The sequence below is a fragment of the Triticum aestivum genome, chromosome 4D (genome assembly GCF_018294505.1).
Source record: "Triticum aestivum cultivar Chinese Spring chromosome 4D, IWGSC CS RefSeq v2.1, whole genome shotgun sequence".
Taxonomy (NCBI): Eukaryota; Viridiplantae; Streptophyta; class Magnoliopsida; order Poales; family Poaceae; genus Triticum; species Triticum aestivum.
In genome coordinates this window covers 117,884,648-117,902,634 of record NC_057805.1, presented here as the reverse complement: position 1 = coordinate 117,902,634, position 17,987 = coordinate 117,884,648, and the positions used below count along the sequence as shown (strand labels likewise).

The window sequence follows — 17,987 nt, the reverse complement described above, 5'->3', positions numbered from 1 at the left end:
CGCCAGTGGACATACTCATGGTCAATATTGATGTTGTACTTTTCCAGTCTTCACGTCGAATATGAGTTGGTGTGGTGATCCGGAACCACAACGGTATTGGCTTGCCATGAGCGTATTGAGGAGGTCACCACACCGGAATTAGCTGAAGCAGAGGCGCTCCGTCGACATTTTGTGGGTACCATCTTTGCTTCAGATTGTCTTTCCATCATTCAAAGGATTCATTCTCAAATGGCGGATCGCTCAAGCATTGGAACGGTAATCTCCGATATCAAAGTTTTGGCGGGTAGCTTCTCGTCTAGTCTCTTTAGTCATGTTGATCGTTTGTCACGGATCATACTTCGCGTCTGATAGCGACATTCTCTCACAAAAAAACAAATAGAACTTCCAAGCTCTTCGCGTCAAGGCTCGCAAGCAACTTCCACATAAGAACGTACCATCTTTGTCCACTTCAAGCTTACGCGACTGGTTAAGAGTCCAGTAAAGGCGAGAAATCATCGCCACCGTCATATATATTTTCATCCGACGTCCAAATGGAGCAAAAGATACAAGTTTGCTCAGGAGAACTACTGACCATTAACAAAATACAAATACAGATACACCGTGTCGTTCAACAAAAGCATTCTTCCAGGTACAAAACCCAAACCTCTGAACACAAAGTGTAACATATAACATACAAGCAGTGTTATGTTCACGGGTGGCAACACCAACACGGAGGAGTGTACACCCAAAATGTCTAGTCTTTTTATCACACAAGCTATACAAATGGTACCAGTCTTCCACCTCTCATTCTTCAGCTGGAACCTAATCTCATCCTCATCCTACCCGATCATAATATATAGCAACCAGTAAATTTACTCTACCTCGGCTAGAGATATTGCTCGCCAAAATTGCCCCGGTACCAAAAGAATATTAACTGAAACAACCAATAGCCCAAATCAATCTACAACTTGAAAGATACCTTTGGGATCCTCATGCTCCCTCTGTGTAAAAAAAGACTGAAACAATCGACATCATCTATGTTCTTCAAAAGCCGACTCAGTAGTTTCCCATTGGAGGCATCCCATATGCCGGCATCGGACCAGGACCCATCGGAGGCATACCCATCCCACCCATCGGAGGCATACCCATCCCGCCCATTGGAGGCATACCCATCCCGCCCATCGGAGGTGGACCCCCCATACCAGGCGGAGCAGGCAAGGCGAGAGGGAGTAATTGAGCGTACATGTTCTGTATAACAAAACACAACTTGTCATGCTGACTGCTTAAGAACGAATAACAGGACACTGAACAAAAAGAAGAGTGATTTAGATTACCTGCTGAGCAACGACGTCCTTCTCTTCCTGCTCTTTGGCTTTTTCTTCTTTCTGCGATTCAATCCTGTCCTTCACCAGATCATCTACCTTGCTTGTGTACTCACGGATGAACTGCATACATAGCAAGAATGCTATTATAACAAAACTGTACGTTTCTGAACATTTCCAAACATGTAAACGGACTTAATATACCTGTAATAGGTAGGGGAAAGCAAAGTCCAGCATGTTGTTTGTCCATGCAAGCTCGAGAGCAACATCCGCACGAATCAAGTCGTAACAAATGAAGAGGCAAGAAGCAAAACATTCTTTCTTTCCCTGCAATAGTCAGAGATGCTTACTGATTAGAAATGCAATACTGCACAGACAAAACTGGTCTACCAAAACAATAAAGGTCATATTAGTTCTTAATTTGCATGTTTCTTGGATTTATCTACTCTTAGCTAGCTGATATGCACAGGATGCAACACTCAGAATTGGGAATCTTAGAAAGGTGATCACGGCACTAAAACCAGCACGAAAGAAAATATCTGCTGCAATTATCTAAGAAGCCAATAATATTGCACAGTTTGCGTACTCATGACTTGATTCAAAAAAAAAGAAGTCCAATCATAAAATGTTTTTTACACTAACCTGCTCGATAAAATAGACGAGTAAATCCTCCGACAGCTCACGGTCACCAGACTGTGAGCATGTTTCCATGCAATCCTTGTACATGTTGTCTTTCTTCGATAGGGCAATAGATTGCTTCCATCTGCCAGCTTTCTTGTAAATGTAGGCAGCAATCCTCCTCATCTCAAGCAATTCATGTTTCTCAAGCTGATCAAGAGTTAAGCAACTGATTATAAAAACAATAACACCATTAACAAGCATTACATATTCGTCTATTTATTTACTGTACCTTCTGGGCAAGACCTATCTGATCAAAGTTATCATGCATGTCAACTGACTCACGGAGCCTCTCATAGTCCTCCTCCTCAACATAAAGCTCATTCAATGCTTCATTGACAGCAGAGACATTGTTGCTCTGAACAGCAACCATGTATGGTTTCACAAGATGCAACTGACCAGCCTGTAAAAGGAATAAAAATAGTTCAGACTTGTAGATTAGAACATAAAACAGACACACCAATAGAGACCCTTCCCATAATCCCATATACGACATTAAATATTCATTTTGAGGCAAACCTTGCGCATTATGTCTACAACTCTTGTGTGATCCAAGCGAAGCGCAAGCACATTGAGAAGATCATTGATGAGATCAGGGTGTTCTTGCAAATAGAAGTGCACAGCCTTGTAATATATCTCAACATTTGCGACCTTAACAGCAACATCCTTAAATTGCATATGATCCCATGCATCTGGAGAATGGTTCATAATAGTGGTAGCAGCATTGTCAAATTCATCATATTGGATGTATAGGTACGTAAGCTCTTTCCAGTGTTGTTGTTCATCACAAGCACGGATAAGCTTAGGAATATTCAGCCGGGTGGAGAAAAGCTTGATGTGTTCCATGAGCTTCTCAGGGCGGTATCTAGCATAAAGGACTCCAAGTTCTGTAAAGATGCCCATGTGCGCACGCTCAAGTCCAAGACCACTCTCCATGAGAGAAATAAGTTCATTGAAGCATCCTCTGTTCTGATAGTATTCACTCACTTCTTCCAAGTCATCAACCTAAACAAAACAAGGCATATCAGAACGAACTATATAAAAGTGAAGATTTTTTATAGAACTAAAAACATGTGTTGAAGCATAATTTTGTTGCTTCGCAGAAATTTTCCAGCTTATATATACCTGAATGATGATATTGAGACCGCATATTTGTGCTAGACGGAACTCCTCAACATCAACACAAGCAAAGCAGACCTCCTTCCATGTTTTAGCGCTGTTAGCCTTGCGAGCAGCATCTACAGCTCCTTGGAACTGCTTCAGCTTGACCAGGGTGACAGCCAACTTAGCCCAGTTAGAGATGAAGGCATAGATGATCTTTGCAGCTTCATAAAGTTCTTCATCGTAAAGCCGGTCACCAACATTTTGGAGATTAGCAACATTTGGCATAAGAATAAACTCTTCAATGTCGCTGAGCCTATCAATCTTTGCATATGCAAAGATGAGTTCTCCATCGACTTTGGGCTCCCTTGCCTTTTGCCTTACCATCAGCAAGTACTTGACAAGATCATGGTATACATCAGCTTCCTCAGCAGCACGGATGACATCAAGGAAATGTGTTGCGTCATCTGCACGGATGAATGACTCAATTGCTTCACTGACTAGACCTTCACGCAACTGGGCCTTGGCAACGTGGCTCCAAACAGCATCTTCTTCAACACGGAATGCAAACTCTTCAGCTCTTTCTATGCTTTGGATGTTATCTAACAGAACATCGACAGCCTGAACATTTAAGTTGAACTTCTTAAATATGGCAAAAGCCTCCTCATACAGTTGTGCCTCGACAGCTACTTCTCCGACAGCAGGGCCATCAAAGTTGTCCAGTCTGTTAACATAGTCCATGACCCTGGATGGGTCTGCCTTAATGGCTGTCAAGATGAGCAGGTTCTGAAGATTAAAGTTTCCACTGAATGCAGAATTCTGGAGGACAATCTTTTCAAGAAGTTCAATCAGCTCATGCGGGAGGTCAGCTTCCATGAAAGCCTTAACAGCAGCAGAAACTTGCTCAGGGCTCTTGCTTTCAGGCAGTGCGGTAGAAACAACTTGGTCAATGAACTGCCTTCTGTATTCATTTTCAGGCAGTAGAACTTTATCCCAAAGATCACCATCCATTCTTTCAACCACATACCTGACAACTCAAAACATTGGACTGAACGTGTAAGCAATGACGCAACAGATATAATGATTCAGAAAAATAACATATTTACATGGCATCAAAAGGACAATAAACCATAAACATACCTAGCTTGCAGCTTGAAAAGTGAGTTTTTGTTAGTGACGTTAATAAGTTCATCATCACATTGTCCACGCCTGTAAGCAACAACAGCAAGTGTAGGATCCCGCTTTTCACAGTATTTACCAACCACACGAGAGTCATAAAATGGATTGGTAGTAAGGAAATGCTCTGGGTTGTTGTTGCTGTCGATGATAATTTTCCCAAGAGCATTATGGACATGCACATCTTGGCTACCCTCGCTCACTAAGTGCTCCAAGAATTGTGTAAGCAGACGTAAGCGGTTCCTGATTAAAAGATCAAAGAAATGAGACCAGCTAAAAAGGCAGGCATGTGGAAAATGTACAGAGACAATGATTAGAATGAAACCTCTTCTCGCACTCGTCAACTAGTGGCTCAACAGGAAGGAGAGAGCGGACAGATAGAATCAAACCCTTAATGAAATCTTCAGGGCACTCATCATCAAGTAGCTGCCCCACTACCAATGGAGCATTCCCAGGGTTAACCTACAAACCAGATAAAGGGAAATAGCCATTAATATAATGAGTATATCAGAAGTACTAAGATAAACTAAGTTTGAAGAGTACATACCTTCTGTACATAGCCTTCAATATACCTGAGCATGTTATTCGTGTACAGATAGTGAGTTAGATCTGGAACAAAACCAAAGCGGTCACAAACATTAATCAGTGGTCGGGCATCAGGTAGTTTTGCTTCCATCAGAAAGTTCTTTGTCTTCTCAGCATCATAGAAATTAGACTCTCTGGTTACACGCTCAACTTCTTTGATTTGTCCAGTCCTTGCAGCTGATTCTATGTACTTGAAGTGGATATCTGGATCCTCACTGTTGGATGTAAAGAAATATAATGTTTAAGTGTGCTACATTAAGAAAACAATGGTTGAAAGATATCATCAACTGGGGTAAATACCTGGAGCTCAAATAGGATCCCAAGAAAAAGTACAGGCCCTCATAAGATTTAAATTGCTCAAATAGTTTTATGCAACCATCGACACCTAGCTGCTCAGAGTATTCTTTGGCGGCCTTCAGATGTGTTGCAGGATTGGAGATGATTAGAATCAATAAGAAAGAAGAACAAAACCACAAGAACGAAAGTTAAAGGAACGCAGAAAGATTACCTGCACAACTATTTGAAGGTTTCCTCTCAGATTGACCAGTAGAAGGTCTTTCATGCACTCTAGTGCCCATTCTTTTGAAAGGGTTCCAAAGAACTCAACGAGTGCCTATGAAAGGAAGTTGTTAAAAGGCCAGATAATAATAAATAGACAGTCAAACATAACTGAAGAAAACAAACCTGTGGTTCAATGGCATGGGTATTTACAATGACACGTTTGATATCAGGCAACTCTGCATAGTGCTGTATCACAATATAAGACTTGTTAAACTGCAAGACAATGAGGATAGATCACAACCAAAACCATGCAAAGATACGGACCTGGAGGGCTCGCAAGTACAAACCAGCCTTTTCACACAGTTGAGCAATGCGTGGGCGGTCGTAATGACTGAACATACCGTTAGCAAGGATGGCATCAGCAACATTAGGGTAAGTCACCAAGTTGATCTCCAAAACCTAAAATAAATTCAAACAGAAGCTACTGAGTAACAGGGAGGTCTATATCGTAACGATTCACAATTAAGGCCCCGTTCGCTTTGGAGGATTCTAAATCACAGGAACGTGAAAATATGGAGGAATAGGGAATGAAGCTAGGTACAATACAGAGGAATTGGACAGAGAGAAAAGTAGCAAACGACATGCGTTCGGATGGACTATGAAGAGAACGTAGGAACTCCTAGTAATTGCAGTAGCTATGGGAAAGCTAAGGCAATATTTTATTCACTCTAGGCTAGTCATTCTTCTCTCACACCTCAACCACTGCTTTGGCGTTGTATATTTTATTGAGCTTTTGCCATAGCTGCCTCGGGCCTCCGCCCAAAAAGAGATCACGGTAGATGTTTTGATTCCTATGGAATCGATCCTGCCAGGAGGCATTTCCTTTGGTACACTGTAGACTTCCTTTGAAACGAACGCAATAAAGGAAAGACAACCTGTGGAATCCAGAATTCCTTTGGAAAGTCTTCCAATCCTGTGAAGCGAACGGGGCCTAAAAACTATAAATGCTGACCTTGGTTTGCAGAAAAGCATGCTCTTCCAAGTTTGGTTTCAGAACATCCAGCAGAAAAGCTGTTGCCTCTCGTATCATATTTCTCTGTTAACAAAAGACGCGTAAGGCAGGATGTACAACCAAATTTCATAGGAAAAGGGAAAAAAATATAAACCTACCTGAAGGAAGAGATCGGTTATGGTATTATAATCTAATGGACAACCACCCTCCATTTGTGACATCATGAGAGCAAAATTTACAGCTCCCTGGTAGCGAATATATAGGATATACAGTTAGGCAAAGTCATATAAAGATCAAACCCCACAACCAGGTACTAAATGTTTCACCACAACCCAGTTTGTCTTTAAAGGCCTTAAACAACATTATTACCTGTGGATCTGTACGTAGGATGGTCTGGAGGAGGAAAAGGTAATCGGGAGTGTATCCAACCTGGAAGAGATAATTAGACAGCACAGTCAATGTTCAAGCTGAACTGGGTACTACCTCCCAAAAACAAGAATTCAGCAGTACCAACGCAATATACCTGCTTTGAATATATAAGGATCTTGTCAAACTCCCTCCTTTCGGCAAAAGCAGCAACAACTTTAGGCGTTGCCCTAGCCTTTATGTATATTTTCAATGCAAGGTCATTGTCTACCGTCTACACCAAAGTACCAATTGGATTAGTAAACAATCCAGACACAGGCACCGAATGAAATTTACTGACGCACAATGAAATTTGTGCAATCAACAAACACAGCAGAGCACCCATATTACCTTAACAAGATCTCCTAGCTCTTCACTGCATTCCAACTTGTCTTCTGCCAACCAATTTTCTAGAAGGTTCTTTTTGTTCTGATTGACAACAAGTCGAGATAACTCAAGGGACTCATAAGCATTGAGCTTCCCTCGAGTTAGCAATGTGCCAAAGTACTGCAACAGTGGAGGCGTTTGCCCAGCTTGAACAGGAACACTCTGCATTTGATGAACACAAATCACATGTCAGACAAGCAGAAGAACCTACACTTTCCAGCGAGGAACAATTAACTATGAAACATTTCTATTATGTGGTAAGCAGAACCCATCGGCTTATATTAAAGAAGAAAAAACAGCCCTAAGCATTTTAGCACAGCAGTCTCTTCGCTGGAAATTTCGTAAGAGCAGGATGATCTCTAGGGTCAGATATCAAGCACACTTTGTAATTCTGACAGTTGGGGCTATGAAGAATGCCTGGCTCATTGAGAAAGTATAAATGTAGGAAATGAGCTGTGAAAAGGCGGTGAATTCACATTAACAGCTCATGGGCAACAAGAACAGGAAGGCACCTGAAATTTTGCGACAGTCTCAGGGGTTCGCAGAAGACCCTGAGGGGATTCTGCGGCGAGCTCCGCCGCTTCCTTGTATTTTGTTTGTGAAAACAGTTCCTGAAATCTTTGCACAACCTGCAATTCAGAATAACAAAAAAGTAGTGGTTAGTCCCTCTACACGTCAAATGAGATAGGCAAGTGCAAGAATGAAATATTCCTTGAATTTTAAATCCAATATGAAGAATTAACATTAACATGACTGCAAGCGAAACGGGACATGTGGTGTTTGTGAGCCACTAAAATACCCACAGCACAAGCACATTTAGAAGTTATTAGTACATTCAGAAGTGCTCATTCAGAACTGCATAAACGTTCCACTTACAGAAAATGGTTACTGGAACAAGATATACAAGCAAAAAATGATGTGACATTCAGAAGTGCTTATTAGGCAGGAACATAGGTGCACATTGAGAAAATTGCATAAGCATGTCGGCACGCACTCTTATGGAAAATAATGATACTAGCACATAGTTAAATGATCTGGCAAGGAAATACTGATTCAACTCGTTCTAAGACATGCAAAAATAGAAGCAAGGATACAATCAAGCAAATTCTACAAATGTGAACATCATTCAAAAAAAGCATAGTAGTTATGGAGCTTACCAAGTTCTCCGCCCCAGGAAGGTTAGCTCTTTTGGCAAGATTCACAGCTAGCTCAAGGTTATTTAACTGCATGAACCAAAATGTATTGGAAATTTAAAATGAATATCTACAGTATGCATCAGCAGAGAATTTATGAAATGCCAGAATCATACTTGGCCGCTGACAAAAGGCACAACAGTCGCATCATTAACTGTGGCATGTAAGACCTGCCCTCTTCTGTTGATGGCATAAAATCCACCAGTTGTAGAAGACTCTGCTGTCAAGAATATAGGATCTGGACTGATTCTATTTCTATAAACTGCTGCAGCAGTTTCCAAGTCATACACAAACAAAAGGCCAAGCTTCGTAATTACATAAACAAGTCCATACTTTTGAGAGATCTGTAATAAAGAAGATAAAACGAGTTAGATATATGTGATATCTAACAGGGTATACTACATGTGGGACCTAAAATATATACACCTGCATGGCTACAGGAAAATCATCCTGAAAATCTGGTGGGAAGAAGAGATCGGCTTGCTTCTTGGAAAAACCAGGTTTCCCTGCAATAAATGATTTGGAAAGGTAAAAAAGAAGAACTTTGAACAGAAAAGAAAAATCACTTGGAAAGGGTAGCCTGTAAGGAAAAACATCGGTGGATAGATGACATACTGCCACATTTACAAGACTGGAATGCAGAAATAATGATAAATCAAAAACAGAACATGGTGGCTCTTTATGCAAACCTGGCTGGGCCCCCAGTTCAATAACATGTAACTTAGAAGTAATCTGTCCAGCATTAGTTGCCTTCGAGGCAAAACAGATGAGTGTTGATGGATTCTCGTTGCCAGGAACCTGGACAGGAGAAGTAAAGCACGGTTGACAAACACTAGAAGAGGACTAATAATTATAACCTCCACAAACTAATTGAATAATACCTTAAAAGTTGCAAAAGATGCTGCATGGGCTTCAAGTGCCTGGCTACGCTGCTGATCAACAGAGAAAAGTTGCATATTTCCCTTCACCAACTGCGGCCTCTGCTAGGTGAAGTAGAAAACCCATGAATTTAAGAAGCATGCATAACAAAGTACCATTTACTTAGTGCATATATCAGCAGCATCTGTAGCTCAGCATAGTAGACTAGATACTTGGAAATTTGTGAAATCGTAATTTATACTCCCTCCGTCCCAAAATTCTTGTCTTAGATTCGTCTAGATACGGATGTATCTAATACTAAAACGTGACTTGATACATCCGTATTTAGACAAATCTAAGACAAGAATTTTGGGACGGAGGGAGTAGCATTTAACATCAAGAATAGTCAAACAACCAGAGGGGCAGAACAGACCATAGCAGGAAGGGACACAACAGAATTTTGATCATCATATCACATTCAATTACAGAATTACAGTGCATCAGGTTATGATAATGCTAATTAAGAATGATCTTTGCGAGCATACCTCAGGAGCACCAGGTGCAATTCCAATAAGCACGAGCCACTTCTCTGCCGGGTCACAACGGTAGTTAATAATCTGATTATTGGCCAGATTAGCTGTCCTATCAAACATCTTGGTGGGTTCAGAATCTCCTGCGTTCCAACATCAGCAAGCAATAATTATCTTAGTTCCTATACATAACAATGAAAGCATGCAAATCTGGAAATGGTGCTTCAGCAGAGAACAGCTGTGATTTGTCAGATGAGTAACCTTCAATTGACCAGTGATAAACAGATGTCTGTGTTACCAAGCCCAACAACTTGGGGGTGATCCATTTCCAGAACACAACCTGTGATTGTAGACAAGAAGACATGTAAGATAATATGTCAAGTAAGATTGCAGATAATCAATTAAATAAAATTACCAAATATACTAGATAACTAGAAAAGACTTAGAAACTTCACCTGCTCAGGCATCTGGTGCGACTTTACTTTTGTTTTAGCTTCAATATTGAAGATCTGCAAGTGATCCTGCGTCGTTCCAGCTATTTGGGCTGCAAAATTTTGCGAAAACTTGTTACTGCTATTTCTAAACTCCGTCATTTTCAGATTGAGGTGAACAGATGGTAAAGGCTGACTCTGAAATATGCAATTCTTATAGATTATTTGCCAATCAAACATATAGCAGCAATACACTATGCTGTCGATGTATAGAGCAGTCATTCCAACCTAACCAACTGAAGTAAGACTGATTATGAGAGAACAGTTTCTTGCCACTATCACTTTGCTTGCATTTGAGATGTCAAAGAAGCATGTTAGACAGAAAAACACCATAATCATTTATCACATCAAATGGGTAGATTAGTATACGGTCCAGAACAAATTACTTCAGTTTTATATTCAAAGCTCCACTCCATCACAACTAGCTACCCAAAGCAAACTGCAGAGGTAACAAGGGGGCAATTCTTTAATAAAAATAGATAGTAAGCAACTACAGTAGAGCCAATTTGTGGAGAAGGCATCAATTCAATGAGAACATCGGCAAAAAAACTCACAATTAGATATTAACTCTTACAGCCCCCCATCCTAGGACCAAACTATGCTCAATCGAAGGGATTCAATGTTTTGGCCATGGTAACATTATCAACATAATAGATACATTCTTCGAATCCTAATCACTCGCAAGCACATGTAAACTACGATCTCATTAGAGAACTGATAAGCATATATGATTCACTTTTAATCTAAAGAAACTTTGGGTGTGTGATCTTTCATTAGAGGATGTACTGAACTAATAATTATAAAACACATCTAATCATCGAGATTTATCATTGAATTTCATATAATAGATGACCAACCTATTATTGTGAGCTCTGCATACTAGCAGAATGCAAGTATCGATATCAACATTTAGGCTCACAACTTCGCAAGATCATCCGAACAGTAAATGTGTTACTAAAACACACGCACAAAATGCAACTGACACGCAAAACTACCAGATGCCAAGCTAAAACTTGATCTCAGTTAAGCAAATCCGTAGCCCCCCTCCCAAGATATGTGTACTGAGCTGAGATGGAAGCTGAAATCGTCGCCCAACTATTCCAGATCCCAGGACGCGGTGACTGGACTAGGATGGCAGCAGTTGTAGCACGGGCGGTCATGAGAATGAGATCCCGTAGAGCTCGTATAGAGATCTAGCGAGGCACATACCTTTGAGCGCGAGGATCCTAGTGTTGGGGTTCATGAGCGCGGAATCGGCGGTGATAGGCCTGCGGAGGGGCTGGCTGGGCATGGCCATGTCGATGATAACGACGCTGTTCTGCGGCGAGGTCTCCCGGACGCAGATGTACCTGTCCGACTCCATGGTGACATGGGTGAAGGTGACGAACTGTGGCGCGATCCCCAGGCTCGTCAGCTGCAACAAGCAACAAAGCCACCGCCATGGCGACCGTACCAGTCAGTAAGTCGCAAGGCCTAGCTAGTCCCTCCTCAGAGATCTGATCTGACTTCCGAGAGAGAAAGAGAGAGACGAATGATGGACGAGTATCTGCGATGGTGCTGTAGTTACCGTGAGCGCCTCACGCATGGCGATGGGGGCGTTGGCCGCCGCCATGGCGGCAGGCGGCGGTGGCTAGAGCTCCCTGGAGCGAGACGGCGGAGGAGGGCTGGTGGTGTGTGCCCGTGTGTTGGAGAGATCGGATCTGAAGAGGGAGGGAAGGAGGGGGTTGGAACCAACGTGGGAGAGACGATGCAGTGTTTGGGAATTTTAATTAGTCGTGGAGGTGGAGGGTGTGCGTTGGAGATGTTTCCCCGATTAGTCCTCCGCCATCTCTCGAATAACTGCTAACGCCATTTAAGTCACAACGCACCTTCTTCATGGCGAAGTATCTTTCAGATAATAAAGTTCTTCATGGTGAAGTATCTTTTTTATATTGATTTTTTAGGGGATTCTTTTTTTGATTGATGATGATAAGTTCTCCACGGAGAAGTAACTTTATTTAGTTACCTAACAATGTTGAGAGAGTTCTTTAGCCAGTGGTGAATGATAACAACTTAAGAGATGTATGGTGTCAAAAAAAAATATTAACAATGAACCATAAAGCATTTCACAATATATATAGGACAATTAAAATTGAGCACCATCACCAACATTTTGGTCATTGGGTCATAAGTCGCTCCAAGCCTTTAGATGCCTATATAATCTGGCATCGGCCTTCAAATTTAAGCCAGTAAACTGAACCACTTCTGTCTATCCCACGCACTCAGTGAATTTGGCCATCGGATCACGTGTATTGATCATTTTTTTATCGTCGGATAGATATCTAATTATGTGATTAACTACCGAGTGGGTCGGATGTCATTGTGAAGCTATTCCTATAGAAAAAACGGACCCCTGGTTAATTCGGTTGTGTCACCGCATAGAGCCCAGGGTGACCGTCCGACAACCCTCCCGATGAGCTTGGTGCAAAACCTAGGTACGTCATCATTGTCGTCTTCACTGCCTGAGAGACCATGAGTGGCGATGGCAGCGACGGATAGATTGCGACCTCGACCACTCCCTCTCTCACTTTGCATCTTGGCTAGACGGGCACGCAAAACTCTCATCGGTCCTCCCTCTCTCTCTCTCTCTCCTCGGCCTCCACATTGCTACATATTTCTATATCCTCTTGATGTATGGGGCACCGGGCCAGTGCCCTAGACGGTGCTCACCTTAGTCGACATGTGGTTGGAGCTTCTGGGGTTCACACACTAGTAGACCAGTCATCACCAATCTCGACCTGCTGGGGCGGAGCGCTTGATGCACTATTTGGCGGGTTCATCGGAGATCCCATGGCGTGGCGACTCCCCAATACCGTTGACACGTCCAAAGTATGTATAATTTTTTATTGTTTCATTCTATATTTCTATCACTTTGACATAGTTTTGGCGCCAATTTATATTATTTTTGTAGACTACCCTACTAATCTAGTGCCTAGTGACTATTGTTGTTTTCTGTTGTTTTTGGACTTTGTGGGAAAATAAGTTTTATCTAACTCAAGAAAATCCAGAAAGATTCAGCGAGAGTTTCAAGACCAAAAGCTTCTAGGGGTAACCGACACATAACGAAGGTTGTATGTGGCCCCCACGCGCCCAGGGGCGTGTGGGCCTGCCGCATGGCCCACCCCAGTGCTCCGATCCACCGCCTCTCGGTCCTTGTGCATTTATATACTTTCGAAAACCCTATGGGGTTTTGCACCCGAATTTTTTCAACCGCCGCACACCTATGTTTCTTCAAGGTCCAATCTGGAGGCCTTTCTCGGAACTCTACCAGAGGGGGGATTCTTTACGGTGGCCATCTGCGTCAACTTGAAGCCCATCGTGATTCCCCGTGAGTAGTTCCTTTGGACTATGGGTCCGTAGCACTAGCTAGATGGTTCTCTCTCCCTTGCTTTTCAATGCAAAGATGGCATGAGCTGCCCTACATGATTCTGATCCATCTTATGTAATTTAGTGGTGTGTTTGTTGGGATATGATGAATTGTCACTTTATGATCAGATTTATTTATGAATTCTCTTACGATCTATTTGGTTCTTTTGTTGTATACTTATTCATGTATGCTCTCCGATTTATTCTCTCTTTGTTTGGCCAAGTATGCGGTTTGATCTTCAGAGGGAGTTGTGTATAAGGTTCAGGCGTGCAAGCAAGCTACTACAGTGAGAGAAAGTGGAAAAGGCTTGTATTTTTGTGTTGTTGCTGCTAGGGATAAAAAGATGGTTGCACAGTTGTCCTTTGAATGTAGGGTGAAGACAATATATCATCTACTTCATGCCATCATACTCACTGCAATACTCTATTTTTAACTTAATACTTTAAGATGCACACTAGAAAACGGTTTTGCGGGAGTATTAGCTATAGATGTAGTTGTACAATGGTCTATGGATTTACAAATGTGATACCCATATGTTAATTATGCCATCAATAGTCATACTCATAAACATTACAAATTAATTGTTGCCCAACTATGAAATGTTACCACACCATGTTTTATTTTGGGGAGATACCTCTGGTGAACCTATGGGCCCCGGTCCATTTTCTCCATAAAGTTTCAATCCCAATCAACGTTCTTTCAATCCCTCACTTTTAGATTCTTGCTTATTTCTATCAACTCTTTCCACACTTGCGTTTTATTTCCTTTGTAACTCACAAAGGTAGGTAGTGAGATTCACAACCTCACTAGTCATGTTGGGGGCACGAGAATGTTTTGTTTTTGTGTGCATGTATTGATAATTGGTTGTAATCGCTTAGCTCCTGTTAGTTCAATAAACCTTGAGGTCACTTAAGGGAAATTGTTGCTTGCTACAAACCCTTGCACTTGGAGGCCCAACAACTTCCTAGTAGAAAGGAAGCAAGCCTTTTTTGACGCCATTGCCGGGGAGTTAAGGTAACACTAGCGAAGAAAGCTATTGTCTACTTCCCAGTAAGGCCAAGCCTTTTTCTGGAGCCATTACCGGGGAGTTGTCATCACAATCATAGGTCCTACAGTCCATTACTTTACTTCCTTGTTGTCTACTTTGCTTAGTTACTTTTTCTTTATCGTGCTAGGTGGAAATTTCTGATCTTCTCAAAGGTATTACATACTTTGGGCCAATAAATAAACAATGGGGTAGTTGGCTATGCTAATCAAATGTGAAATATGATTTGAATAAACACGATGAAATTCATAATTCAAGTATGTAAATGATAAGTTGGTAGCTAAGAATCTTAGGGAGGAAACTACCTTAAAGTTTACTACTACAAATAATTACACACTTGATGAAAGTATTATTCTTAATGGTGATGATATGTCAATAGGCACTATTGAGGATGATTTTGTTATGCCTACTAGTCATTATGATGATCATGATTGGGGAGATGATTATGAAGTCCTTGTGACATTGAAAATTTATTTGGTACCAATGATGAGCCTATATTTTATCACAATGATTATGATACTACTGATAGTGGGTTTGAAGAGGTCATAACTTGTAGAAAGAATCACACATGTTTAAAGAGTGTTCAATCTTATGAAATTATTGATACAGGTGGGTTTGGAGAGGTAGTGACTTTAGCTAATGTTGATCCCACTATTTTGGAGGATAATACAATCTATGTGCATATGGATCATGAGAAAAGTATCCTAGGTGATAACTATATTATTGAGTGGGATCATGATCCCACATGTAATTATTATGAGAGAGGAAAATATTCTAAGTTATATAAACTCATGTTACTAAATTACCTCTCTTTGTGTTGAAAGTTTTAAATTCGCATTATTCTCTCTTGCCTATGCTAGGGATTGCTTGTTCTAATAATTTGTTGACTTGTAAGATGCACATGCATAGGAAGTGGGTTAAACTTGATATATGCCTTTTGATGCTCTTGTTTATTCTTAATTCTTAAATTCCTATTTTCATGTGAAAACCATTAAAATCTCAAGCCTAGCTAAAACACATTAAAGAAAAGCGCTTGTTGGTGATATCTACTAGACAACTTGTTCTTGTAGACTCATGTTGGGCCTCCAAGCGCAGAGTTTTGTAGGACTGTAGCAAATTTCCCTCAAGTGGGTGACCTAAGGTTTATCAACCTGTGGGAGGCGTAGGATGAAGATGGTCTCTCTCAAACAACCCTGCAACCGAATAACAAAGAGTCTCTTGTGTCCCCCAACACACCAAATACAATGGTAATTTGTATAGTTGCACTAGTTCGGCGAAAAGATGATAATAAAAGCGTAGCAATGATAGTAGACTAGAACATGATGGCGCGCGTTACCGCGCCCGTATATTTTGGCAGTAGATTGGTATGAATGTTCATAATTTATGGTGATACAAAACACGAAAGCTAAATTTACATAAGCCAACTCTTATATTTGTGAGTTGTCAAATTGGGAAAATTTAATTTATTTGTAGTGAAAGTAATGCGGTAATAGGAATGACTTGCCGCTTGTTGCCATACTCTTCTATATTGATGAACATACATTGAACATACAGTGATCTGATATTCGAACCAATTCTCACATGAAGGCTTTCAAATTGTGGGAAGGATTTATCTCATACAGAGCAGTAAGGGCCTTGTTATTTCTAACAAGTGCGAATTTTCTTATAGGAGGATATGTTCATGCCCTCAAGCTACCTATAGCACAATATGGAACCTCATAGCATCGAGATAGTATAATTTGAACAAAACAAATTACAACGTTTCAAGTACTAGATGACAACCCGCGCGTTGCTGCGGGACTCATTTGCAGACACCCTAAAACTATAGTGAAGTCATATACGTGGTCATATATTGGAAACAGATAAATTGGTACACAAATTGATGGAGTACACTTGTGATGATAACCGACAACACCAAGGTATTAGTTTGAAATTTTATCACATATACCGACGGATAAAAAAACTCTATGCAATGACATAATATGAATGTTTATGAAGACACTAAGAAAATGATCCAGGATATGCAGTGTAATCCTTGTGTCATGTCAAGCATTTGTGGATGGCCCTTTTCCTTGATATAACTAACATGGAATTTTTTTTAAGAAGGTATGTACAATTAGTAAAATGGAATGTCGCATATATATTGGAATTATGATGTTGTGTTTCTCTTTCGTCTTACTCATCAGTTCATCTCTGCATAGTAAAATCTAAGTTAAATATAGCAAATATAAATCACCTGATGTAACTTCATGGCGTTCAAGATGAAATTTACTATCACAACAACAACTATATCATGGTCTATTTATAGAAGTCAAAACTTCAAAACACAAAAAATATCCGAGCTGCAAACGCAATGGTAAGCATCAGAAAGAATTGTTGGTTGCAAAGAAAAATACCAATTGGTATAAATATATAGATGTAGGATAAATATACGATTTGATCCAAAACTGCATCAACATAGGCAGACATATAACTCGAAAATCAGCATACATATTATCTCATTTTGTCATGCAAAAACATACCAGTTCATAATCATAAGAAAAGAGAAGCAGATAGTCCAACAAAGCATATCAGGCACCAGATTCAACATTTATGTCGCTCATTTCCTTGGACAGATAGTGGCAGATGCGCAACCTGTATAAGTGGTAGAGGAGATAAGATATCTTGTCGATGTAGATAAGAAAATTCTGCAAAAACAAATGGAGCTGCAAACTGCTTGGATTTGATAAGATAATACCACGGTGACATGGATTAGAAATTCATGCAGAACCAAACATGGGAAGGTAGAAGATTAAAGTTGGTTGACGACTGCAACATGGCAGGTTGTAGTACCTGCTGCATAAACAAAAAAGAAGATATTTAACCTTCTAATGGAAGTACATACTAAAACTTCACCCAACAAAAGCATCAGGAGGCCGTGGACATTCAACAAATATTGGGAGGCGGTAGAGATTAGGGAGTAGTTAGATAGAGGAAGATGATACTTGTGAGGAGGATAGAGTTGTACTTCCAAGCGAGGAAAGAGACATGAGCTTGAGTGATTGATGCGAAGACATGCATGGGCGCATGATTGCATGACCACCACACTACAAAAAAAAGACACATCCGTGACATTTTGGGCAGAACGAATTTTTTCTGTCATGCTTATGACACTTCTATGACGATAATTGTGACAAAACCCAGTATCATCATAGATGTGGTGGGCTCCTACTTCTATGACAAAAAATCATGACAGAAAATGGGCTTTTCGTCTTGGGCGGGCCGGAGACGCAGCTACATGACATTCTTTGGGCCGTCCATGATGGAGAAAATCGTGAT

At 40.8% G+C, this 17,987-nt stretch overlaps 1 protein-coding gene across 2 annotated transcripts; it reads right to left on the bottom strand.

Annotated features, from left to right (window-relative positions):
• Positions 1-606: 606 nt before the first annotated feature.
• LOC123096679 (clathrin heavy chain 1) lies at positions 607-12,046 on the bottom strand. Of its 2 annotated transcripts, none has more exons than XM_044518432.1 (30): positions 11,786-12,046; positions 11,428-11,632; positions 10,183-10,271; positions 9,989-10,067; positions 9,743-9,870; positions 9,221-9,322; positions 9,029-9,137; positions 8,766-8,845; positions 8,456-8,683; positions 8,304-8,369; positions 7,659-7,775; positions 7,111-7,308; positions 6,878-6,994; positions 6,724-6,783; positions 6,513-6,599; positions 6,355-6,438; positions 5,667-5,801; positions 5,526-5,588; positions 5,350-5,454; positions 5,142-5,254; positions 4,804-5,056; positions 4,582-4,718; positions 4,221-4,499; positions 3,105-4,107; positions 2,499-2,984; positions 2,212-2,382; positions 1,944-2,129; positions 1,506-1,628; positions 1,314-1,424; positions 607-1,227 (listed from the first exon to the last, which is right to left on the bottom strand). In XM_044518432.1, exons 1-30 carry the CDS (start codon positions 11,828-11,830, stop codon positions 1,036-1,038), a joined length of 5,151 nt encoding a protein of 1,716 aa, XP_044374367.1. In that variant the 5' UTR covers positions 11,831-12,046; the 3' UTR covers positions 607-1,035. The 2 variants fall into 2 exon arrangements, with proteins under 2 accessions (XP_044374367.1, XP_044374368.1); XM_044518433.1 differs by having other exon boundaries at positions 9,221-9,319.
• Between the last annotated feature and the right edge of the window lie 5,941 nt (positions 12,047-17,987).